At 40.1% G+C, this 23,999-nt stretch overlaps 3 protein-coding genes across 3 annotated transcripts; 2 read left to right on the top strand and 1 right to left on the bottom strand.

Moving 5' to 3' along the window:
• Nucleotides 1–135: 135 nt before the first annotated feature.
• On the bottom strand, nucleotides 136–8,570 carry LOC140923573 (uncharacterized). The gene is made up of 12 exons (XM_073373648.1): nucleotides 8,440–8,570; nucleotides 7,672–7,834; nucleotides 6,665–6,825; nucleotides 6,503–6,551; nucleotides 5,931–6,039; nucleotides 5,744–5,826; nucleotides 5,047–5,370; nucleotides 3,778–4,147; nucleotides 3,301–3,504; nucleotides 2,359–2,822; nucleotides 1,783–1,861; nucleotides 136–513 (listed from the first exon to the last, which is right to left on the bottom strand). The coding sequence occupies exons 1-12, from the start codon at nucleotides 8,484–8,486 to the stop codon at nucleotides 428–430; spliced, it is 2,139 nt and encodes a 712-aa protein (XP_073229749.1). The 5' UTR covers nucleotides 8,487–8,570; the 3' UTR covers nucleotides 136–427.
• A 621-nt stretch (nucleotides 8,571–9,191) lies between these two features.
• LOC140923359 (uncharacterized) lies at nucleotides 9,192–13,156 on the top strand. The gene is made up of 4 exons (XM_073373452.1): nucleotides 9,192–9,352; nucleotides 9,449–9,562; nucleotides 11,402–11,488; nucleotides 12,598–13,156. Exons 1-4 carry the CDS (start codon nucleotides 9,320–9,322, stop codon nucleotides 13,054–13,056), a joined length of 693 nt encoding a protein of 230 aa, XP_073229553.1. The 5' UTR covers nucleotides 9,192–9,319; the 3' UTR covers nucleotides 13,057–13,156.
• A 1,734-nt stretch (nucleotides 13,157–14,890) lies between these two features.
• On the top strand, nucleotides 14,891–23,847 carry LOC140923121 (uncharacterized). The gene is made up of 7 exons (XM_073373191.1): nucleotides 14,891–15,858; nucleotides 18,406–18,546; nucleotides 19,391–19,523; nucleotides 19,985–20,158; nucleotides 21,052–21,125; nucleotides 21,939–22,031; nucleotides 22,882–23,847. Exons 1-7 carry the CDS (start codon nucleotides 15,178–15,180, stop codon nucleotides 23,080–23,082), a joined length of 1,497 nt encoding a protein of 498 aa, XP_073229292.1. The 5' UTR covers nucleotides 14,891–15,177; the 3' UTR covers nucleotides 23,083–23,847.
• The last annotated feature ends 152 nt before the right edge of the window (nucleotides 23,848–23,999 follow it).

The following is a 23,999-nucleotide window of genomic DNA, read 5'->3' as shown; positions in this document are numbered from 1 at the left end:
ATGCAAAAGCTATATTTGATACTGTAAAAGTGTTAAGTTCCTTTATTGAAATAAAAATTTTTTCAGTTCAAAAATTTATTCTGTAACAAAGACGTTGAAGGCTTGTACTTCAATCTCTCCCATTAGCGTTTCCTTGATTCATTCGAAAATAAGAAGGGTTTTCTCTCCTCCATTAATTTCCTGCAGACAGTTGTGGAACGAATTTGCTCTTATGACAGGCTACAAGCTGTTTTAGATTTATATTATAAAATAATGGGAAAATTGAATAACTTTTTAATGTGCAAAAATGATTTTAAGGCTCAATCAAGGTGTCCAACACATGGTTTCATTATTCCCATTTTCTAGTCAGTATGCGGCAATCTTTCAAAGAGACAATACGAGCTATAAATCGTGCGGCTCAGTGTCTAAATAAAGATGATATCGGTGATTATAGTACTTTGACAACCCTTTTTCTTTGCGAATGCTTGCGAATGCTCTCAGTAATCTGCTGTATATTTGTATCATCTTCGAGACCTAAAAGGCAAATGAAATACAAAATAAAAAATAAAACAAAACAAAAAGTTTGCTTACGATTTATTCCAATCTGTGTCTGGTATCGTGAGCCTTTGACCGGCCAGCTTACTTTATAGCGGAACTAGAAAATTTGGTAATCACGTGACCGTACACCGAGCGAGCGAGCAACCGTGTATACGCACCACAGGCATGCCAATGTAAAATACCGTAAAATTCCGAAAATAAGCCCCTCCATGTACAAGCCCCTCCAAATATAAGCCCCCCAAACCGGTAACGCAAAAAACCCTCCGTTAAGTCGCCCCTCCAAATATAAGACCCCCGGCGGCTTGTACTTGGAAAATTACACTCAAATGCAAAGTAAAACAAAGCAAAAACGGTAAATTTACTTCCAAATATAAGGCTAGCCCATTCGATTTTGAAACGCAAATTTCCCTCCGTAGATAAGCCCCTCCGAATATAAGCCCCTCCAAAAATAAGCCCCTCAAAAAGGGCCTTTGAAAAATATAAGCCCCGGGGCTTATTTTCGGAATTTTACGGTAACTCAATCAACAGGTACGGCAACCCAAATGCAACTCAAGGTTTTATTTGGAAGGAAATCACATGGGCGCCCGGACTTTTAGAAAGAAAAAACAACAACAAAGTCGTGTCGTTTTAGGCGTTATTTTTTAACAGAGAAAGAGCCAGAACGAGTCATTGAAAATAAAGGAGACGAATTTCGTTGGAAGAAAAACATGGAAATTCAAAGCGGCGGTGAGAAAATGAGAAATGCTAGCGCCAGTAAGGAGCGGCCAGCAAGGTGAAAATGAGCGGCAGTGAAAAATAAGAGGGAACATGAACACAGGAAACAAAATATTGGGTAAGTTCATACGACAATTCTTCCCTAAAAATAATGTGTAACTAGGTAGTTTGACGTTTTAGTCGTACAAAACAGCGTTGTAGTCGTGCAAAACAACGGCAAGGGAAAGACAAAAAAGCGTGCTGCACGTGCAAATTTGTTTGTCGCTAATTAGAAGAAAAATTGTGCTGCACGTGCAATTTGGTTTTTGCTAATTAGATCCATTAGTCTTGAAGCCATTTTCACTGTCGTCCCTGGATAGCATTACACGATTTAATTTTTTTTGTTTATAAGTATTATTAACCAGAGCTTCGCTTTTGGCCCGGGCCAAATCTATATATGACTTCTCACTGGGCCTCAAGAAAGAACTAACTCAAAATCGAACCAAAAAAGTCAGTAAAGAATTAATGCACACTTCTCTCCCCATCGCTCACCTTCAAAGAGCTCGGACGCATCAAAAGATAGTTTTCTTTTTGCTGCCAGCCGGTTCCGCTTGAAAGAAGTCTTGGAACCCTAAAAAACGCACAAAAATCCGCCAGGTTAAAAAAGTGTTCTATAGTTTTGGTTAAAATATCTCTTTCAGAAGGGGTTGGAAAACGGTTTTGTTTTGCTCTCTGATAGTCTTATCATTGCAGTATTGTTGACAGTCTTCAGCCCGTTCTCTATTAAAATTTCAATAAATTTATTTTCTTTTTAATTCATTAACCTATATACGTAGATTTCTTGTTCACTTTATTCATTCATCTATCTATTTTTCACATATAACCATTAGTTCCTGAGATATCAGACATGAAAATTACATTGCAATTTAAGTCTCGGCATATTTTCGCCCAGTAGAGATGAGAATGGGGCCCACTAATTTGGCCCCTACTACTCGTTCTTCTTCCGTGTCCCTACTCCTCCCCTGAAAATTGAATTGCCTAATAACGGAGGCTACTGCATGGAGACCGAAGTATAAATTTGCGACAAAAGAGGATAGCGAATTATCAAAAATACAACCAAATGGTTACCTGGAAAACACTCTTTGCAATTTTAGATCTTGGGATGCCATTTTCTATTGCAGCTATGACTGGACGGTTTGGTGTGGTGGGGACAAGACTGTAGCCATCAGTGTTATCCTTTGCCCCCTTGTAATGTTTTGACGCGGGGCTTATCTTTCCATGCAGACTGGAAGAACGTTTCTTGACTGAAGGTAAGTAGCTATTGATTTTAGATTTGCTCCGTTTTTGGTTTTTAACGTCATTCGAATCTGCAATGCTCACGGTCGTTTTGTCTTCAATTGCATTCTTCAAGGACTTGATGGTCTTTGACCTCGTTCTGTGAGTGTTTGCTACGCTTTGAGAGGCTGTCTTTAGGGATACTGGTTTGGACTTCTGGATCTCACAAATTTCATCCTCCGGAGACGAGGTTAAGTCAAAGAGGAATATGTCAAAAGGATCTTCCTTTCGAGGGCCCTTAGCGTAAGGTCTGCTTGCTGTAAGGAAAAAAAATATTAGTTATGATAGATGTACCCTACCACTTTAAAACAATTAAAGAAAGTAGTGTGAAACTGAATGGGTCCTTCCAAGGACACATTGCAATAAGTCATGAATCATCATGATCTCTGACAACTAGTCCACTGTCAGTAAATGTTTTTAGTTTTGTAAGCCGAGAACATCACTTGAGACTGTAGAGTCATAAAGCCATAAGTATAATAAGAAGAAAATAAAACCTGCGTTCACACTCAGTGTACAGGACGAATTCTCGACCGCCCGAAAATTTAACCGGACACTTTGTTTACACGAGACCGTTTACTGAATGTTTTCGATCTGTTTACACGGAATTTTGAGTGGCTAGGCGTCTAAAGTTTCTTTCGGTTAAGGTGGTTCCGTGTCAACGCAAACGCACGAACTTGTAATAGGTCGAAAATTTTTCATCATGTGACATGTGAACGTAGCCCTAAGAGCTGGTACCTTTCATTTTTTCTGTTTCAAGTTCCCTCTTGACGCGAATCTGGGGGTGAACAGCAGCTATGGGGGATTGCTTTGGCCAGGCAGCGTTTGTCAAGGTAGGTACACGAACACCTGGAGAGGTGAAGGGTCTGATTACAGTCTCCTCGGGGTATTTCGCAGACACAGGGACAGCTTCCAACTCTGATGGTAACGCCGCCTGATCACCTGAATATAAATCCGTAATACCATAAACTTCCGCCTATAAGCCCCCCTCCAGTTATAGATCCATCTACCCTAAAGAAGAAAATACCTCGGTTATAAGCCCACCCAGACCCCCGGACAAGCCCACCTGTTTATAAGCCCTCCTAAAGCCTTTTACAATGTTTACCGTACTCCGACAGTTGATTTCATACTCTTTATGCCTTTCCATTTAATGAGGGTAGCGCTTCACAGTAGAATACTGACAAACCTATGGCCCTCCAATTTCATTCCGCATACCTTGTTGCAAGGCGTGACCCTCCGCCATGTTAGTGCTCTGATGCAGATGAGAAGACTGCTGATTATCGTGTGAAACAGGACGCATAGGAGCAATCGCCGCAGTGGGGTGAACATTCGGCTGATGTTGAGTGCCTGAAGGTATACCTGTTTGGTACTGGATGTTCACGCAAGGAACAACTGCGTCCGCTTCAGACGCATGACGTAGTGATGGTTGTGGGTGATACTGACAGTGTAGGGACTGCATTACTTGTCTGTTGTTAGAGCCTTGTAGTTGATAATTGAAAGGTATTGATGCTGCGATATTCTGGATTGATGGCTGAGGCACTGGTTGAGTCTCTGGGGCCATGTGATGCAATCTCACGTTGGGTACCTGTCAATTTGTATAATCAGATCAAGTAGAAGTTTTCGGCCCTAAAACCTAACTATATTGCAGTTCTTTTGATTTGTTTGCGAACTCGTTTTTTCTTTTTCATTCCAACTGGACAGGCGCTTCGCTCCATGTAAGGAAATCCGAATTCCGGAATCCTGGGAATTATTGCGCGTGGAATCCGTAAAGCTCAACGAATCCGGAATCCCGCTAACGATTGGAATCCGAAATCCAATATTTCAAGTTCCACGGGCAAGAAAGCCGGTACCCATCCCAGTACCCGGAATCCGGAATCCACAGCATGGAATTCAGAATCCAAGACGGTTGGATTACCTTTATACATGGATATAGGGGGAATGAGATTAAGTTCATAAAAAGTCTAAATACGCACTTACGGGCGCCGTCCTGTGCGGGCAAGCAGGGACCTTACGAACCGACAACGACGACGTCCATGAAAACGTCACTGAAAAATAGACTTCGCATCTTTTCACTTTTTTTTCGCGATTATCCCTAAGGGCCCAGTTAATTAAAAGAAGGGATTTTGGGTTGCAGCTAAAGAGAAGGGATCGCGGTAGAATTTATCGCCTTACCATTCCCGTTCCCAGGTAAACGTTTAAATTTTGGTCATTTCTCATCGTTGTTGTGCAGGGACGGCTAAGAAATGTACACAAAAGCGTGATGCACGTGCAGAGTTGTTGTTTTGCCTCTTTATCCTACTCCTTTTTGGCATTCCCGTTGCCGTCGCCGTCGTGGTTTCGTAAGGTCCCTAGCGTTCGCGCGAGAGAAGGGGAAGGGAATTCACGCAGGCTATTCAAGTGCTTCCTAATGGAGTAGGGTAGCTAGGTTCAATATTGGTATTAACAACATTAGCTCAATGCGTAGGTTCAACAATGGTTCATTACCTCAGTACTGTTCCAGGCAAACTGATTTCCAAAAGCTCTGTTCGGCGGGTTTTGAGAAACATACTCTATGATGTCATCTTTTACACACTTATTTGATTGATTAAGGATGGTATTTCCCACAGTGGAAGATCGTTGAAGAAGAAGTCCTTTTTCCGTGGACGCTTGTCTATTGCTGATCTCCTCTAGTTTCTGCAGCACCTTGTCTTCTTTTTCCATGTGTTTCTCGTGTTTTTCGGTTAATTTCTCTTCTCTTGTGAGGCAATCTTTCAGCTGAGATTGAAGCATCTTGATTTGCGAATCTTGTTCTGCGATCTTTTCATTTTGCTGAGTGAGAGAATAAACCGGCAGAATTACTAGCAAAAAAAACAGGGCTGTCGACGATAATACTTTACGACCATCTGCAATCGACTGAATCTGTCCGTTCACCTGCAATTTCTTCTAGTTTTTCAGCCTACACCTTCGTCTAATCTGACAGTAAATGTCTCTCAACTTAGATTTTAACTTTGAAAATGGGTGTAGATTTCACAATGGGTTTGGAATTCTAGATCGTCTTATTTAACCTGAATCTATGGTAGGGTTGTCAACGCTCAATCAAGCCCACCATTAAGTACACGCAAAGACTGGCATTCATGCTGTTACTTTTTCCTTCTTTTATTCGTATATATATTGGTACTTATTAACTACCATCGATCGTTACCTTGGTTATAATTTCCTTCAGATCTTCGTTTTCCTTAAGATCCTTCCTGAGACATCCAAAACTCTCCAGCAAGTCATCTTTCACTAAGATTAATTCAGTAACCCGCAATATCATTATCAATTTCCTACTAAGATTATTAGGCAGAAAACGAGAAAACAGCAGTATGAATAGTTGTAGATTTGCTTACATTTTTTTATAAGATCAGCTGACTGGCTTGCAGCTGTAGCTACTTGCTCTGCCTTGGAGGCCAGTGTAGAATCGATGCTGTCCTTGAAAGAATCCATAGTAGTTTTCACCTGAAATTTATTCAACATTTTGGAGTTCAATCAGTCAGGTTTAAGACAGGTCCTTTAAGCAATAACAACGCCCTGGTATGGGGAAAGATTACGCAGCATTGTCTCACGCATGGAAAACAAACGTATTCTTTTTTAGATATCTCATTATGTTTCTCTTAACTTCAGCCACAATTTAAAAAATCTGCTTACAGTGTAGAGGGAAAAGCAACATCCAGAAATTCTTGCATGCCCTCTATATATATCATGTCAGTAAGAATCGTTAAAGCTCTGAAACAGAGGTGAATGGTTTCCCTAGAATTTGTTTTTAATTGCGTTGGATACGAAAGCTAAGTGCGATCGGCAGGGAGCATCTGGCACGACGCGTTCACTGATGCCCCCCGACTCTTGCCAACCGACTTGTCGGTTTATAAGGGGTTTATACTTGTAAGGAAATAAGCTTTAATTCTCCCTTTCCGGAACTTACCTCTTTTGTATAGTCTTTAAGCAGTGATATGAAACTATCAAGAACATCCCTGTAGCGAAATTAAAAAAGAAAACTTAAAACAAAAGTGTATTTAAAGTTTAATGCAGACCTCACAGTATTAATTTACCTATCACTTCGCCCGCAAAATGTATGTTTGCTTACCTGTCATCTCTCTCTGCAGTCTTTTTTTTCTGAATTTCTATCATTTCTTTATAACCTGCTACTGTCTGCGGAGGTTTCTGCATCTTCTGGGATTGGCGTTCAGATTCAGGAAATAGCGGTGGCTTTGTCATGTACTTCATGTAATACTTCACTGGTTCGTCCTAAATGCAAGGTACTGTTCACATTATGTCGCGGACATGGACATTTGATGCTTTTCTTAAAAGCCCACATTTGCTTTTTTATTTCTTTCCTACTTAGCATGAGCCTTTCCAAGGGCCTAAAAATACTAGACCTTTAATCGCTCATGTGATCCCTGTAGAATAGCCGCTAATAGCCGTGGCAGGATTAGCTCAGTCGGTAGAGCGTTTGACTGCAGAGCGGGAGGTCACGGGTTCGATTCCCGGGGCCGGACCATTACTCAGGGTCTTAAAATGACTGAGAAATGAAGGTACTTCCTTTGCACTGCAGGCGGCGAGACCTTCGCGTGGCTCGGATGACCACGTAAAATGGCGGTCCCGTCTTTATTAGGAGACGTAAAAATAGTGTCCCCAGTTAGCACTTTCGTGCTAAATACATTGACACTCAAATAAAAAGTGCATTTTTTTAACACCCAGTTACCACTACATTTTCACTCAACCCCAGTAAGGCAGAGCCACTGAACAAATGATGAAAAGAGAGAGAGATAGACAACTTTTTAATAGCACAATTAATAGCTTTAAGTGAAAGCAAGGTTCAAGAAGATTTTCTATACATAACACCTTTCATGGTTAAGGCTATATTTTATGCCCCTCCCGGTAACTTGCAGTTCATCTACAATTCACTGACTCAACCTCGTTTTGACTACTGCAGTGTGGTTTGGGGTAATTGTGGTAAGACCCTCAGTGCCAAATTACAAAAACTACAAAATCGGGTGGCACGAAGCTAGTGTTCTAAGACTCCAACTGTATGATAGTCTATTTGAAATCACTTCCTCATGATCAAACCCCATCAAACAAGCTAAACAATACCTCTACTAATTGCTGTGAATTCGACGGTTGCGACCAAACGTCAAAGGAGCTAAGACCCTTTAGCTGGCTCATTCTGGATTGTGAAAACATATCCGAAGAACTGTTTTGCGAGCCTTGAGAACCGGCTATTTGACTCAGCTGTTCGCTGTCCCACAAATCTCGACTGTAAAAAGGTAAAATGGAAACTGAATAATTAGAAGCCTGTCCTTTTCCTCTATTTTTTTGGAACAACACTCGTTGCACAAACATTGATTTGCTTTCTCCACCCAGCCAGAAAAAAAAGCCCTTTTTCACGAGTCGAGGTACATGCATCTCAAAGCAACGTTTGTGCATATGTAGCATGTATAGCAAGTATATAAGCTTAAAATTAAGGCAACAAAAGGATTTTAGTACTCAGCTCGTCTCAATACTAAACACTAATCGTCATTGCTTCAAAGATGAAAGCTAATTTTGCATTCTTTAATAAAAAATAAAATGCTACACAAAAGACTTTTAATGTGTTGAATAATTGTAGATCATTTACTTGAAAGTGCCTTACTTTGGGTTCGTTCTAATTATCCCAGTAAAAGAACCTGTTTGCAACTTTTGTTTTTCTAGGCTCTGTTGTGTCCTCTTTGTTTTCTTTGGTTCTTATAACACCGACAATGAGCCCTAAGCCCTAACTTTACAGTTTTTAAACTTAAGTTGACATTCGTAGTTTAGGAATATTAGAAAGTGTCGGATGTTCCCTGAGATTAATGAACTCGTTAACAAGCTTGCTCTACTTACCAAGGATTTGAATTGTACAGTTCACGGGCAGGAAAAACGTTTTGCATCTTCCCTGGCTTCTTTGGTGATCAGATTCCCCTAGCGCCTCTGATGAAAAGAAATTCCTTGGAAGACTTTGAGTACTGTCAAAATATTCAGTAATATTAATAATAATGACAAACTTAAGCTTAAACCATAGGTATTGTTTGTTGAAAATAAAACCTTCAAAATCCCCGTAGGAAACAATGAAGATGGCAGCCGCGCCAAGTTTCCCGCCCTTTTTTTCCACCCGTGTTCAGTACTGTGGGAGGGAAGGGAGAGGAGAGACAGTGCTTGTGTAGTGAAAAGGCCGACTTGTATTGTGGCAAGTCTAAGAACGCGCAAATATGCCTCCTCTACCACAAGTTTGTAAACGGAATGACTGTAAGTCGTATATCGGTATTTCATGATCAATATGCATTTTTTCAGGAGCTCATGAGCTCCCTATGTTTTTTAATCGCTTTGACACGCGCGCACGCGAGTGAAAACTATGTCTACGGAGTTGAGAATATTTAGAAACAAAAACAAAATAAAGCAAAGAAATCTAATTTTAAAAACATTTTTATATTACCTTTAGGTTCGCGGATTTTTTAGGGGGAAGCTGCTAAAATTCACTGCTGCAAACATTGATGTTTTCATTAAAATTGACATCTGACGCGCTGAAGCGAAACCAAATTCAATTGGTTGATTACTCGTGGGACTGTCAATTAATCACTAATTAAAGGCGCTGTGTCACGCTGAATGGGTTCCGTGGTAACCGAACACAACAAGTTCAGTGTTACATCTAAGCGTAGAGAGATTCTTAAAATTGAGACTTAAAAATTAGAGGTTTAACGCTGTTAAAACATCAGATGGGTCGAATATGACAAATATGGATGATATTCGAGGAACATGGGTAAGTATTGGCCTCAATGGCTGTGTTTTGTTATTTCAAAAGCTTGATTGCCCGACCGCCGACTGAAAATTGTCTATCACATCTCGAATTATCTAGTTTCCTACAGGTTTTCACGGACACTTTCGCAGCAAATCACGTTCAGAGTTTACAATTCCTTATCGGCAAAGAGCGAAGCCTTGTCCGCCAAGAAAATTTCTTAATTACGCGACGGTAAGTGTATAATGGCGATTTATGTCAGCTGGTAATCACAGCTGTAATGAAGAAGGGTAAACAAAGTTTAAGCGACACCATGAAGTACAACTTAAGATGGAATACCTTCTGATCTGTCATGATCAGCGAGTATTTCGTCTTTGAAGTGAAGGTCCCTATCGTTCCCCCACGCGCGCTACGTATATTTAAACTTTCTTTCAAGAAGACATATTTTTGTTTCTATTACATTTCACAACTATCAAAATATGTTCTGCCTATGGCTGTCACGGCTGATGGTATAGCTCAGCTGTTTAGCTAGACGGGGCTATTAATATATGCTCTGATCAATCTCAACGATCTGGTATAGATTGCTTTTCTAAAACGGAAGCGAAAACTTACTACTAAAGGCAAAAACCAAGTTTTGACAGCTTTTGAAATTCAATCAATTTGTAAAGAACTGATCACAATATTGAAGTTGTCTTCATCTTGCCCAAGAACGGACGCGATAAATAATTAACGACCATTTGAATGTATCAATCTACATGTTAAAATATTATTGTGACTGGTTGACATCTACAATGATAAGCCACTATCCTAATTAATAAAAATTCAGAAGAAAGTCATCTTTTTCTCTAGTTTCTCCCCCAGATGGTCCATTGCAACTCCTGGTTAGAATACTAGTATTAAGAAAGGTCTGCTGAAAAGCAGAGCATACTCGTCCGGGAAACAATATTTTTTTGATATGACGTTTCTGATGAATGCTACCCACCAGTTAAGAAAGTCTCTTCAGTCCATTCAAGATTTTTTTTTATTTACCCTCTCCCTGGTCTGTTAGTTACAGAAGCAAGGATTAGTACAGTTGCTTAGTGCACGGCTTTTTGTGCAAGAGGTCCTGATTCTGATTCCTATGCGTGACCTTAAGTCCTTGTTTTATTGACTTCATTTCCTTGTAGCTTAAAACATGTAAAATTGGTGGAAAGAGAGGGGTAAAATGTGCATACTATCAGCTTCAGGTTTCTTAGTAAGGTGATGACTTTTTCAAGCTACATGGGAAATAGAGTGTTTTCACATGACATCACAGTGGCCATATTGGTGTCCCAAAACAATGAAAGGGTGGCCATGTTGGTGTCCCAAACCAATCCTCTGGGAGTTGAACTCTTTTCTTACGCAAGGGCTTTCTTTTGTTCCAATAAATTTGCGTAGATGCTGGCCACATGAGTAAAAAACACTCTATAAAATAAGAATGCTTTACCTCTCTACCTTTGTGATTCTCCTGTGAAAATGACTGTTGGACTTGTCTGAAATTTTCCCTTCAGGGTACATGTGCCAGTGTATCATTTTTTGGGGCATATTCACTTTCACCCCAAAGAAGTACTTCTTATAAAACAGCTAGAAAACAAACACTGACTATTTTTATAGACATAACAAAACGTTCAACAACATGTTAGTTACTTATGCCAGCCTCCTAATTTCAAAGAAAGCAGCTTGCTTACATTGAGTCAAACCCAGTCTCCTTGAAAAAGGTACTCAGCTTCCTTAATGAGGATTTCTTCACCAATACGAATTACAGCATATGAGTAACAGGGACGGATCTAGGGGGAGGGTGCAGGGGGTGCACACCCCCCCCCCCCCCCCCCCGGAGATGACCTGCAGTTTTCTAATACAACTGGTATTCTGCAAAAAAAAAGAAAACTATGTGGTTTATTGGTGTTGAAGTAGAGCAAGAGAACATTTCCCCCCTCCTAAAAAATATCCTGGATCTGCCCCTGAGCAAATTGTCCATGCAATCTTTGAAATTCTACTAGAGATCAGTGAGCAATTTAAGCCTTAAAGTTAACTTAATTAAACATGTTTAAACAGGAGAGGTCTAACAGGCATCTCTTCTCAAGACACGACAACAGACATGCACACAGTGATATGGGAGATCTTGAAACATATTTTGGAATGGTAAGTCACCTGTCATATTTGCTGCCTTAGGTTGACCTCAATAAGGAAAATGTGAGGTGTTTCTTTGTTCGTTTTGTTTTTTGTTTCTGAGAAAACAGCTTACATTTCGCAACGCCACAACTCAGGTTTCTAGGCAAAATAAACTCATAGAAATAGCTGCTACTAAAATGGGGAATGAGCACAGGGACCGGGAAAATGAAAAATGGAACAAAACCTAACTTGAACCCTAGAACTCTCAGTAACTTTATTTCCACTTCTCTGCTTTTGTTCCCATTTTTCAATTTTCCATTCCCGGTGCTCATTCCCCACTCCCCATTCCCTGCTATAGTAGCTTTTGCCACAGATAGAAATTAACTTCTGGTTAAGTATGTCTACGAAACAGCACCAAAATCCTTCAGGGTTATACTCTAGCTTTTCAGATCTTTAAATTCCATGACTTTCCATGACTCTTTCCGGCATGACCTTTTAAAGTTTTCCATAACCTTCGGTTTAGCTGTCACTTTCGAAAATTTTCAAATTTTTCTTGTTTTAGCATATTTTTTGACCTTAAACAGTTCAAAAGACACAAACTCTGGTGTCCACCAAAATACGTCCCGTTCGCGCTCTTTAACTACTTCTCTTGATCTTAAGTTGTCCTTGGCATGCTTTGTCATCTGTAGTATCTATTCTACCTAACAGAACTTTCATTTTCCATGACTTTCAAGGACCGACAATTAAATTCCATGACTTTCCAGGTTTTCCATGACCTGTACAAACCCTGTCCTCGTTCTGGGCCCACACTTGTCTACCAGGATTTGAGTACGTGCCATGATTGGCTACGTCTTTAATAGTAACATCCCTGAGAAACAAGCGAAGAAATTCCATACTGATGACTTGTCACTGCCCAGATTTGGGAAGTACTTCGATTCGGTAAAAACTTGCCTCGTTCAATCAAACCAAGCACTACCTAGACATGGGTAGTGAGGCATCATCAGTGTGGAATTTCTGCGCTCCTTCCTCAGATGTCATGAGAGACCGCAGTGGTGGTGTCGCGAAATGACGGGTGTTTTCTCAGGCTAATTTAAAAGTTTACCGTTTTCAATCCCACTCTCTAAAATATTGCATTTCAGGGAATGGGGAAGCGAAAATACCTCCAACCAGGACAAACTCAACATACCAGAGGCACCCAAGACATTATAACTTGGCGAGGTAACGAATGTCCCAATCCATCGTCAACTTATCGCTCGGATTTCCCTTCTAGTTCTAGAACGTCGTCGCGTGGCTACAACGAAAGTGAGCCGATTCATGTGAGGTCAAATCTCGAACTTAGACGAAGGCATCTTCGGGCGGCTTCGGCCCCTCCGTCGCAGCGACGAACAGCTCCGTTACTTGCTTGGAATGAGCCAGATGACGCGCTACATGGAAAGCCTGGAGTTGGTCTCAGACAGCCGATTCGGGAACAAGGACCAAGCTACGCTTCCGCGACCCCTTTTGCAAATACAGCCCCGGCTGCTCTTCGCTCACAGACTGTACCCAGTTCGAAGAGTTTTACTGTATCAGAAACAATCGTACCTCTTAGTACCACGTGACTATGAATATTAGCTGTGTGCTTTGTGCTAAATTGAACTGAGATTTTAAAATTCAGCACTTGCACATCTCCCATAATGCACCTTATATGTTCACAAAATTTTGCATAACCTTTGTTTTTCATTTCTCCTGGGTATTACAGTGGTCCCAAGAGAAATTGAAAACAATGCTTATGCAACATTGTGGGGGGCAAATAAGATGCATTATGGGAAATGTGCAAGTGGCGTATGAGCAATTACGCCAGTGTAATCATAGGAAACCCTCGTTCTTAAAACTACGACCTGATGCTCAGGTAAAAACTCAAGTCCTCAGTTAAAAGGGGGGTTTTGTTTTAATCTGTTCTTATCTTGGCCACTTAGAGAGTATAATTATAGATATAATTTACCGGTCTCAAGTGGCCTTCTTCGGCTGATTTCAAATAATAAATTATTATTATTATATTGGGGTTGTTGAAAGTCGAATCGTTTTCACGTACCCGAGGCGTTGGCAGCTTTGACTGGCTGTTTACCGTCATCGACTCAGACCTATAAGGTCATGTGGATCTGAAAGCAGGGGCATGCAACGACGGTTTCCTCCTTAATACATTGAAACACTTTTTAGGCTATCCAGAGTACTTACAGATCTCTAGAAATGCATGTGGCGCTATAAAATTTGTATCTGCTCGGTCATCCTAGGGGAACTTGAGTCTTTTCGAAATTGCAAGGGCTTCAGTTTTTTATCCCGAAAAGTTTAGATGCAATTTACCATTTTACGAAAGTGAGAATTTTTCTCATTCCTCTCTCAATCACATTTTTAAATGCGAAAATATTACGTTCCCTTTGCTACGAAAAATAGCCTAACCTGTGGAGTGAAGTCTGAAAAAATAGACTTAAGAAAATCGTAGGACGTTTATCAGATAAGCTTCGAAAATTGTAAATGAATGGAACGGTTATTTAGAAATTTTTAGCCATCCTCAAGTGGTAGAAAATTATAGACCAAATCTGCTTCTCCGAACAGATATTTTACAGAAAGCAGTCGTTGGGTGCTCCTGTGAAAGGGATTAGAAAGCCAGGATAGAAGCCTCTTATCCACCGAAAAAACATGTACATAATGTAAGTAGACGATCTTATGGATGCAAACAATAAATAAATGCTGTACACATGGTAATAAAGGAGTGTTCCTGTGTCAAAAATGTTTTGACTATTAAAACTTCGAATAGAAGACCAGAGTCTGCAGAAAACAAGAGCGCACGTTATGTTAGCGCTGCGCGAGAATGACATGCGCGCGCGCTAGTAGGAGAGATCTTATCACGCAATAAGCAAAGATAGGGTACGTTAGTCTGACTTTGAAGTAAAACCCTTGGTTACTCAGATACAACCAACCTGCGAGAGGTCCTGCTACATGGCCCGGCTATCATCGCTCCGCTGGGAGCTGCATGGATAAGTTCGAGGCTGACTTACTAATCACAACCAGCTCCTGTCTCAACGCAAGCATATTCAGCTCAAGCTCAGTAACGTGCTAGACATTAGTACGTCATGCTGAATAAGTAAGCATTTATATATCAGGCGCCATATCGGCTTTCTTTAAGGGGCTCGACCCAGAGCTACTCGGATTTATTTTTACTAGTACAGCGTCACGATCACGTGACTAAAAGAAACGACGGACCCTGTGCACAATGATGAGCCCCAAAACACTGCGTCTGATGAAAACGGAGCATGCATCAGTGTGGTCGGGGCCTCGATCAGTAGCCTGTTTCAGCAATTGGCGAGGTTCTACCTTTTTTTCTCTCGGCTCTCTATTTCGCTCCGAACGCCTTGAACAGGTGTCCTTCACCCACAATTCCTTTCGAAAGAAATCAGCCGTATTCTAGAATCATACAAACGTGACCCCGGCATCTAAATACAAACGGTATAGTTCGATTTATGATCAGTAGTGGAAGACTTGTTGCTACTGAAAACATTTTCATGCCTTCTGGCTTTTATTTTGAGGCGAGAAACCCTACGTGAATGGAATCACAACAAATGTGAAAACCATGACATTTCCGGGTTTGACAGATCGCGGGCATAGACAAGGGAAGCGAATTCGCGGTAGAAAGGAGTGCTTTGGTTTGTCGGGAGACATTTTTTCCATTCTGATATTGGATAATGGAAACTGGAAATGCCCAACAAAAATTAACCGAGAGAGCAACAACAGAAGAGGATCACATAATTGCTCGAGATGCGGCGTTTTCCCAAAGCTGCGGTGAAGTGGGAACACTGCGAGATGAACTCGAACACGAATATTTGAATATTGTGAATAGCGCAACAAATGACGATAGAAATTCAAACAATGATTTAGCGGACGATAATAAACATGAGCAATCTGATGACGAACTCGACTTCATATTGCCCTCTCCACCGACAGAGTCTCCAGAACCAAGTAAAGATTCTAACCCGACGAACAACGGACTCGACCGATTCAAGTGTCCGGATCAGGCAAAATCTACCCACGATAAACTAGATGGTCGACTGCCTCACCCACCATCAACTTCGAATTCTGGAAATGATGGACAAGAACAAACTGATGTCTTGGAAAGGCCGAGAATTCGAAATGAATTGTCTAAGGATCAGCTTCGAGCGAATATTTTTAAACAACCCGCCGGATCACTGGGTCCGTGTTACGGACCTTTACCGGACGATCAAACTAATCGCACTACTGAAAATATTAATACGGCCTCATCGAGCCTGTCTGAGAGAGATAGTTATATGTGGAGTTTAGGGAGCGTAGACCTACCTTCAATGCTTGCTCTTAATGACGGAGTAGAAAGACTTCTCTGGCCTGCGGAGGTATGTTTCCTAATTAGAAATCTTAGCTTTTTTGATTGTTCTGAAAAACAGGCTTTTGAAATTCAAATTGAATTGAGACATTTATTACATATACTAGCAATCGTGTAATTCAAGTTCATTTTGCCTTTTTTAAATACATGATACGTACAGCATAATGCTTATAAATGTGATGTTCATTTTGATAATTCAGTTGAATGGTTGCAATCGAGCCAGACGTCAGGGTTGAGTGATTTTACAGAAAAACAACGATTATTGTGTTTTAATGCAGTCGAAGCTGCAAGTGGCCACAACGAATAGTTTTTTTAAAATAGTTTTTCATGGGATTATCAACACAAGAGAGGAAGAGCACACCAACCTTTCCAAAATCCTCAAGTTTCTTGTTTAACTGTTTAACCGTTTAACTGTTTATTAATTATCACAAATTTTACACAAAGCAATACAGCTGGCAATATCCACTGCCCGCAGTTAGCAGGTTAGCTAGTCGAGGCGAGCAGTGGTTACACGTATGTAATACATATACAGATAGATCACAAGAAAGACTAGAGAAAAAGAGTAGTTAAATAAATAAACAAATAAATACAAAATAAATTCAATATAATTAAGTTTACAATCATGGACATTGCAAATATAAGAAGCCGAGTTTTCAGGAAATTTTTGTTATTAAGTCGGGTAAATCAATATAATCATTTTCTTCTGAAAGTATTCGGAGTAAAGTGTCGTGGACATTGATTTTAAAGTTATTTTTGGACATTTGACGCATTTCACACGGTAAACTATTCCAGATTTTTACACCATATCTTGAAAAAGACTTAGTTTGTTTGTCAAACCTTGAGTGTTTAACATAATAGTCACCTCTTGAAGATGATCTTGTACTATATGAATGAATATTAGATTGGGAAGCAAATAAGTTAGATATGTTAGTAGGTGTTAGGCTGTCATGCATTAAGCTATCATGCATTAGAATAGCAACGGATTTAAAGTACAGTAGATCTAAGGGAAGAAAGCTAGAGGAGACAAAATAAGGTACTGCATGAGAATTGTAGTCACCAAAGAACATGAGGCGGAGGGCGCGTTTTTGAAGAATAAGAATTTTGTTTTTGTAAGTTTTAGCAGCTTGGCCCCTAGCGACTATGCCATACAATAAGTAGGGCTGAATAAGAGATATGTATATGTGGCGTAAAGTATTCAGGGGTACAAAGTGTCTAAGGCTGGCAATGATGCTAATTGTTTTACTTGTTTTTGAAGCGATGTGAGCGATATGGTACTTCCAAGAAAGATTGTTTATCAGGTCGATCGAACCAGATCGGCAGGCTTGCGCGCACGAGACTGCCGTTAAGAGTGCCTCGATTATGTTAGAAAATATGCGTTTTAAAATAAATCCTCGATGCGTCAAGCCACGATATCTTCAAAATAATACAAGCTGCTTGTGAAACTCTCTCGCGCGCGAAATACAGTGGGTAAGAAAATTTGGTTACCAGTAAAATAACTTAATCAACAGGTATGTTAACCCAAATGCAACACGTGGTTTCTTGGCGGGAAATCGCATGGCCAACTGGCCTTTTTAGAGAGAAGAAACAACAACTAAGACAAGTCCTTGCTTAGTCCCTAGGCATCATTATTCCGCGCGGCCAAAGCGTTTCGGGTCACGTGGTCCAAGCGAAAATGTAAAAATGTTTCCCGCCGGTTCGCCTAGGATACGTCATTGAAGTGAATTGACCGAGAGGGACTGGGAAAACGCCGTAAAGGAACTGAAGGCAAGTCAAATCCGACCAAATAGGAAAGTCTCTACTGACCTGGATAACAGAGAAAGAGCTAAAGCGTTAGATAAGAAGAAAAAGCATGTGTAATTAGGAAGGTTCACGTAGTAGACGTGCAAAACAACGTAAAAGAAATGCACAAAAAGAGTGTGCTTCACGTGCCAAGTTTTTGTTGTTTTTTTGGGCTGAGTTAGACCTCTTGATTTTTTGCCGTTCTCGTTGCCGTCGCCGTTTGGTATTACACGATTTTATTTCTATGTTTCAGTGAATTGTAAGTATATTAACGAGAGCCTCGCTTTTAGCCCTGGTTGAGTCTGTATATTAGGGAGCTTAGGCAGCAATGACGGCGACGGCTACAAAAACGTCACTTGAAAAGAGAATTCGCGCTGCTTTAAACTTTATCGCATCCATCTCGTTCAATTCGACAAATAATAGCGAATTTTTCTGGAGATGAATTCCAAAGGACCGTATCGAAGTTCAGGGAAAGCAAAAAAATTGTTGTCTGGTGTCCACGTCCTCCACAAAACGGCAAATAGGGACGTTTCACGTCGTGGCCGTGTAGCGACGGCAAAGAAATGTACAAGAATGCATAATGCAAGATACGTGCCTTGTTGTTTTGCCAATCTAAACCTGTTGCTTTCTCACCATTTACTTTGCCAGGCCCTCTTGGTCGTCGTTGCTTACTCTCCGTAATATTCTATGTTCTAGAAACTGCGAGAACATATATGAATTAATTCTCTGAACTTTGTTACTACAGTTATTTTTGTTTTTTTCGGTTGCATTAATGCAGGAGGAATTCCCTGATCATAATGGATTCGAAGAAGGTAAAGACTACGTATTGATAACGCGTGTAGGAGAGGGTGCTTTCGGAGAATGCTTCATGGCTGTCGAGCTTCCATATGATAAGGAGAGGGAGTTCTGCGTGAAAAAGGTATGGTTTTGTTGGTTTCGCACTCAGCGCTTATTGTGTCCAGCGGAAAGATTGCGGCTTCTAACCACTCGGCCACGCGACCACAACACCATCTACAATGAAAATTAAAATTCTTGAAGTATCTTTCTCTGCCATTCACACTGTTTGAACCTTATGGATCGGAGTTGTGTTTATCATGAATTCAAAGATACATTTGAGGGAAAATAGCTCGCTGTGGCTTTTTTACTGTTTATTCTCAATGCTGACCCTGTTAGCTTCGCGAGATTTTTGCAAAAACGTATTTCTAGTTTATCTTTAGATAATTTGGCATATTCACAGGCTATGGACTGAGTCCTCCAAATTATAACTGGAGGTAAATTTGACCTAATCAGTTGACTCCACTTCGACGTTGTTTTTCGGATAACCGTATAGAACGGTTGCGAACGGGAAGGGGAGGAAGGAAAAGATTTGTTTTACATCCAGAGATGTACAGTAACTCCCAAAAATGCCGTAGTCAACTAACCGGACATGGTGAACGGCGTCATATTCGGCCACATTCCCCGGTATAATGGCAGGTGAAATTACAGAGAGGGGGAATGATCGAGGGGCGTTGCTGCCCCCTGGGTACAAGTGGGAGGGTTTTGAGTAAGCAAAGTTGAGGAAATGTGATGATATCTAAATGTTTCAAACTGAAAGTGGCGTTATCTCCTGCGGCGCCAATTAATAATTCTTCTCCCGTCCAATATGAATGTGCACTCAAATTATAGTCACAGTGGGTAAAAAAAAAGGTTATTGAAATACTTGCATAACTTACGGTTTGTTGATTCTATATTAAATATTTCTGATGTTCTTCGTCTGAAAAAAGTGCCAACTGAAGGATATAAATGAGTTACTGGTATTAACACTGGCAAGAAAGGAAAGTGTGGCAGAAATTGTGCAGTTTTATGGTGCGAAATTAAAAGGCAAAAGTGCTTCTATTTTTATGGAGTTTATGAAAGGTGAGAGACTTTTTAACAACTGTTTCAAAGTTAAAATTCAAAGTAAATAGTAGTTAATAGTCTCTGTATAACAGTATCATAAAAGTCTTCCATTTTCAGTAGTTCATAGAAGGAGAGAAGTATTTGGAAGTATAAGCTGCTATAAGTTAACCTTATGTTTAATTGACAAACATATATATATATATATATATATATATATATATATAGCAGACAACCTTGATTATACTACGCTCTAGTCCTTCTACTGAGCACTCTGCCGATAGGCGTGCATATGCATCAACTGGTATATATACATAGCCAGTAAGGCTCAGGTTTAAAACCATACGTAAACGTTTTCTGGAGAGGTTTTCCTAGTTTCTGGCACAGTTTTTCGCGTTCTCTTTTACTTGATTTTGCCGGATTATTTTTCTACGAAGATTCCAATAGTCTCCGCTGTACGCTAACATGAAATCCTTTTTTAGGTGGAACCATAGCTGAGCTTTTCGAAGACGAAAAGAAAAACTGCGCCAAGGCTGTTGGTGTTGTTTCTTCGCCGCCAGTAATTTCAGAGATATACTGTCTTTGGTACTTAGAAAATGTTCTGAGGGCGTTAGTTTTCTTACACAAGAAAGGGATCGTTCATAGGGATGTCAAAGGTAACAATCAGTTATAGAGAGTTGGGCTCGAGTGCACGGAGGCAGTCAATCATTATACGTTTTTGGAAAACTGCCCACCTACCCCTCCCCTAAATGTTAGGTCATTTGAAACCCTTTGGAAAGTTCAGAGACTAACTCTTCTTAACAGTGAACAAGGTTAAATACTTTGAGGGTAAAACTTGAATCACCTTACTGTCATTTCATGTTTTTTGTTACGTTTATTGTTGGTTTTGTTTTGTTTGTTGTTTTTTCAATTAGACTTGTATTATTATGCAGTAGCTTTGAGATTACCTTTATCCTAATCCCAATAAGTCTGTCCCCCTATATATAAAGAAAAATATATAGATTTAGCTAGCCAAAGCAAAAAGAGAAGTTCTCTTGGGATCTTTGAAGAAATGTCCTTTTTAACTGGTTCAAATTTGGCCGTAAGTAAGAAGCAAATTGGATTTCTTCTTAAAAAAATAGACCTAAGCCTGTGATCAATTAAACCGATAACTGGTTAGGGATAACTTTAAAAAACACGTCACCTCAATGATTTGTACACTTGAGCCTGCGATACAGCCATGTGACACTGGTCAGCGGATACCCTTTTTGACAGCTGTCATTTGACCGTAAGTTTTTCTGGATATCCGCTATCAAGTTAAACAGAGATTGAGCACTTACTGAAAAAGAAACTAAGTAAGAAGGCATTTCACACCCACGAATGTTAGGGGGCGGACGTTACGTACGTACGGACGATTTTGCCCAAAATTTCTTGGCCGCATAAACAACCAAATTTTTTACTCAGTTTTTTACCTCTCATTACGTAACCGGAAAAGTTGCCAAAGCTTTGTGGAAGGCAACGCTTATTGTTATCATGACCTGTTCTTGTTTAATGTTATTGTTTAATCTAGGGTTAAATGTACTGTTACCCGAAGATCGCCGCAATGCCAAACTAGCAGACTTTGGATCAGCTGAAAATCGCAAAGTACGTAAAAAAGTCGTTCATGAAATAGCCAACCATCGCCCCATGTAAGGTAATCCAACACAGCCTTGGATTTTGGATTCCACGCCGTGGCGGATTCCGGATCTCAGGTACTGGGTTTCAGTCTTTGTCAGTGGAACTTAGTTTCCGGATTCCAATCGTTAGTGGGATTCCGGATTCCAAAGCCCAAGATATCCGTATTCTACCTGAAAAAATTCCCCAGCTTCCGGGTTCCCCAATCACACGGGTTCCCGGATTCTGGAATCTGGGATCTGGATTAGCTTACATGGGGCGCAAATATGAAAACAAGACAATGAGCTAATGCCTGGTTCATCATAAAGCGTGAAGCAACACATCATGATCACATTTATAACCTTTTGACGACGGTTTTAGATCACTGAACTATCACCATCTCAGTAAAATACCATTGATTGGTTACGACAATTAGATATTTGCAGAGCAACACTCGTTTGTGGTTTGTAAAACTGCTCAACTTATGGGCTTTAGTTAACTGTGTCTACTTCTTTTCAAGGTTTTTACTTTCTCTGTTGCCGAACAAATGCTTCCTTAGCCTAGAAATACGTACGCCTCGCCTCGCTCCTAGTCACTCAGTACGTTTTGAGAGAAACTACTCCCTCGTTTTCCCTGCGCGTGCGTCGAGAAGCGATTAAAGGCCGTTGTAGTCGCAGGCAAGAGATCTATTATGAGTTCTGTCGCAGGCCAATGCTCATCTTCATTCACTTTGCTGGTTTCTGAAATAAACAATTACCAAATTAATTTTTACCTTTTAGTTAATTTCTCCCGTTTTTCCTTAAGAATATGGGTACCTTTATTGACATTTGGAAGACTGGCTGTTTTTTCCTGGAAATGTGGAATGGAGAAAGACCTTCCAGTCTTTTGGCTCTTACTGTAAGTGGCAATAACTATCTTTAAGTGATTCGTACTTCCCTGTTCTGCTTACAAGGTTAGCTACTACTAAGAGAACTTTAAAGGAGGTCAGCCAGCTTCAAGGTTTTAGGCCAATCGGTATATATGCGCATAACTAAACGTGAGGCAGCTCATTGTACGTGTACATGTGACGCCAAGATAGTGCGGTTGGATATCGGCAAAGGTCTAGGTTTATTAAACAAATTGAAAAAAGAAACCACAACAACGGAGCCAGCCATTCAACTTTTTCTCGAGAAAAAACAAGCAAAGCAAAACTCAGACAAACAAAAATCTTTCACCTGAAGCAACTAATGATTTTGAGTATACGGTACACCGCGAATCTTCCACTTCGGTAGAAGAATGGTATACAGCTGTTTCGAGAAAGATTGTCGGAAGAAATGCGCACGCGATAATCCCGAAAGGTAATATGGGATACACTGTTCAAGCTGTCGAACCTACTTTTGTTTCTTTCCTTTACTACTCGCAAACATATGTCCGTGGCCTCCCGTACTATTCTTTCAAATTTCTTTAAAGAAAAGTGCCCTCAAAGCCACCCACAATACCTTTCGGGATTGTCGCGTGCACTTTTTCCGACAACCTTTCTCGAAATAGCTGTATACTAGCTAACAGGTTGCTCCAAGAACTAACTCTTTAAATAATGTTTCTTTTTAATAACCTTCCAAAAGACGTTAGAATTTGAAGTTTTCTGTGCTGAGGAATAAGGAGGAAGTCTTGAATGTTAATTGCTGATTGACAAGTGTTCTGTGTTTGTACATACATGTATTAAAAAATTTTACAGTGAAATTAAAAGTGAGTTATTGTTATTTTTTAGGAAGGAGGCAGTGTTCACCCTCAAAGGCAGACTTCATGTAGGCCTGAAGATCACATCCCTTTGTCAGCATCAAACGAAACTAAGGAGTTGTTACGTTTATGCTTCGGAGTAAATAATGAAGAACATGGCAACCTGCCCAGCGCTGCTGAACTTTTGAAAAAGTTGGAATCTTTCCCAGCGATACTTTCTAGAACAGTCTAGTTGACGTTACACTCCTCTTTCGGATTCTCTGTTAAGGCTACTGAATATTTACTACAATGTTCCTATAAGACAGTTATTCCATGCGAAGTACGAAGTATGTTTTCCCTTAAACACGAAATGGCTATCTGAACTGTGGCCGATAAAAATATTTGTACTTGCTTTCCTCGAAGGAGTAATGCAAAGAATTAATTATGACATGTCCCCAAAAATAAGGATTTTATTTCATTTATTATAAAGTTGTCGAACGCCTTCTTTGCTCGAGATTAACCACTTATAATTACTATGGCAAAATTTTCAATTTGATTTTTTCAATCTTCTCTCTTTGGAAATCAGTTTTCCTTGGCAGAGGGTTACACCTAGAGAAACTGCGAGTATACAACTGCCCGTGGCCGGTTTGATACACGTGAATGTACAGCCTCACAATAACGTTGGCAGGTAAACATCAATCTATTGTCACGTTTGAAATAAAAGAAAGAAAACAAGCGAAAAAAAAAAGGTAAATAATAAAATGAGATAGAGGAACGCAAAAGCTAGCTAATCTAAGCTAGAAAGTTCTCTTTCAAGCTGCTTTATTGCAATGCCCCATGCTAGTCAGTCGTTTGTGAGGTCGGGATAATTAAACAATGCAAGCCCCCTATCGCTTCATAAGAATTTATGTTCAGGGATGATCCAAAACGGCCTAAGAACTACCATCTGTTGAGTTTCTACCCGAACTAGCGTCATCAGCTGACGTATTGTATGAACAAGTTCTGTTTCTGTACTTTAGTTTGAAGGTCTAGTTTACTTTAGAAGTTCTAATGAATTTACACAGCACAAAAATGCCAAGCTAAAGACATTTGACATGGTTGTTAAGTGTTTTATCCCTTTGACATTTTCTAAATAGTATTACGTAAACATCGTTTACATTTATAACGTTC

The sequence above is a fragment of the Porites lutea genome, chromosome 13 (assembly GCF_958299795.1).
Source record: "Porites lutea chromosome 13, jaPorLute2.1, whole genome shotgun sequence".
Classification (NCBI taxonomy): domain Eukaryota; kingdom Metazoa; phylum Cnidaria; class Anthozoa; order Scleractinia; family Poritidae; genus Porites; species Porites lutea.
This window is presented reverse-complemented; position numbering and strand designations above follow the sequence as displayed.

Excerpts from the sequence above, each read along its gene's own strand:
- LOC140923573 (XM_073373648.1), bottom strand. The coding sequence starts at position 8,486 with ATGCAAAACGTTTTTCCTGCCCGTGAACTGTACAATTCAAATCCTTG. Across the intron at positions 7,835-8,439 it reads CTGTACAATTCAAATCCTTG|TCGAGATTTGTGGGACAGCG; the intron begins GTAAGTAGAGCA and ends ACCTTTTTACAG. Across the intron at positions 514-1,782 it reads TGCGTCCGAGCTCTTTGAAG|GTCTCGAAGATGATACAAAT; the intron begins GTGAGCGATGGG and ends TTTGCCTTTTAG.
- LOC140923359 (XM_073373452.1), top strand. The coding sequence starts at position 9,320 with ATGACAAATATGGATGATATTCGAGGAACATGG. Across the intron at positions 9,353-9,448 it reads ATGATATTCGAGGAACATGG|TTTCCTACAGGTTTTCACGG; the intron begins GTAAGTATTGGC and ends CGAATTATCTAG. Across the intron at positions 9,563-11,401 it reads AATTTCTTAATTACGCGACG|GAGAGGTCTAACAGGCATCT; the intron begins GTAAGTGTATAA and ends ATGTTTAAACAG.
- LOC140923121 (XM_073373191.1), top strand. The coding sequence starts at position 15,178 with ATGGAAACTGGAAATGCCCAACAAAAATTAACCGAGAGAGCAACAACA. Across the intron at positions 15,859-18,405 it reads GACTTCTCTGGCCTGCGGAG|GAGGAATTCCCTGATCATAA; the intron begins GTATGTTTCCTA and ends GCATTAATGCAG. Across the intron at positions 18,547-19,390 it reads GGGAGTTCTGCGTGAAAAAG|TGCCAACTGAAGGATATAAA; the intron begins GTATGGTTTTGT and ends GTCTGAAAAAAG.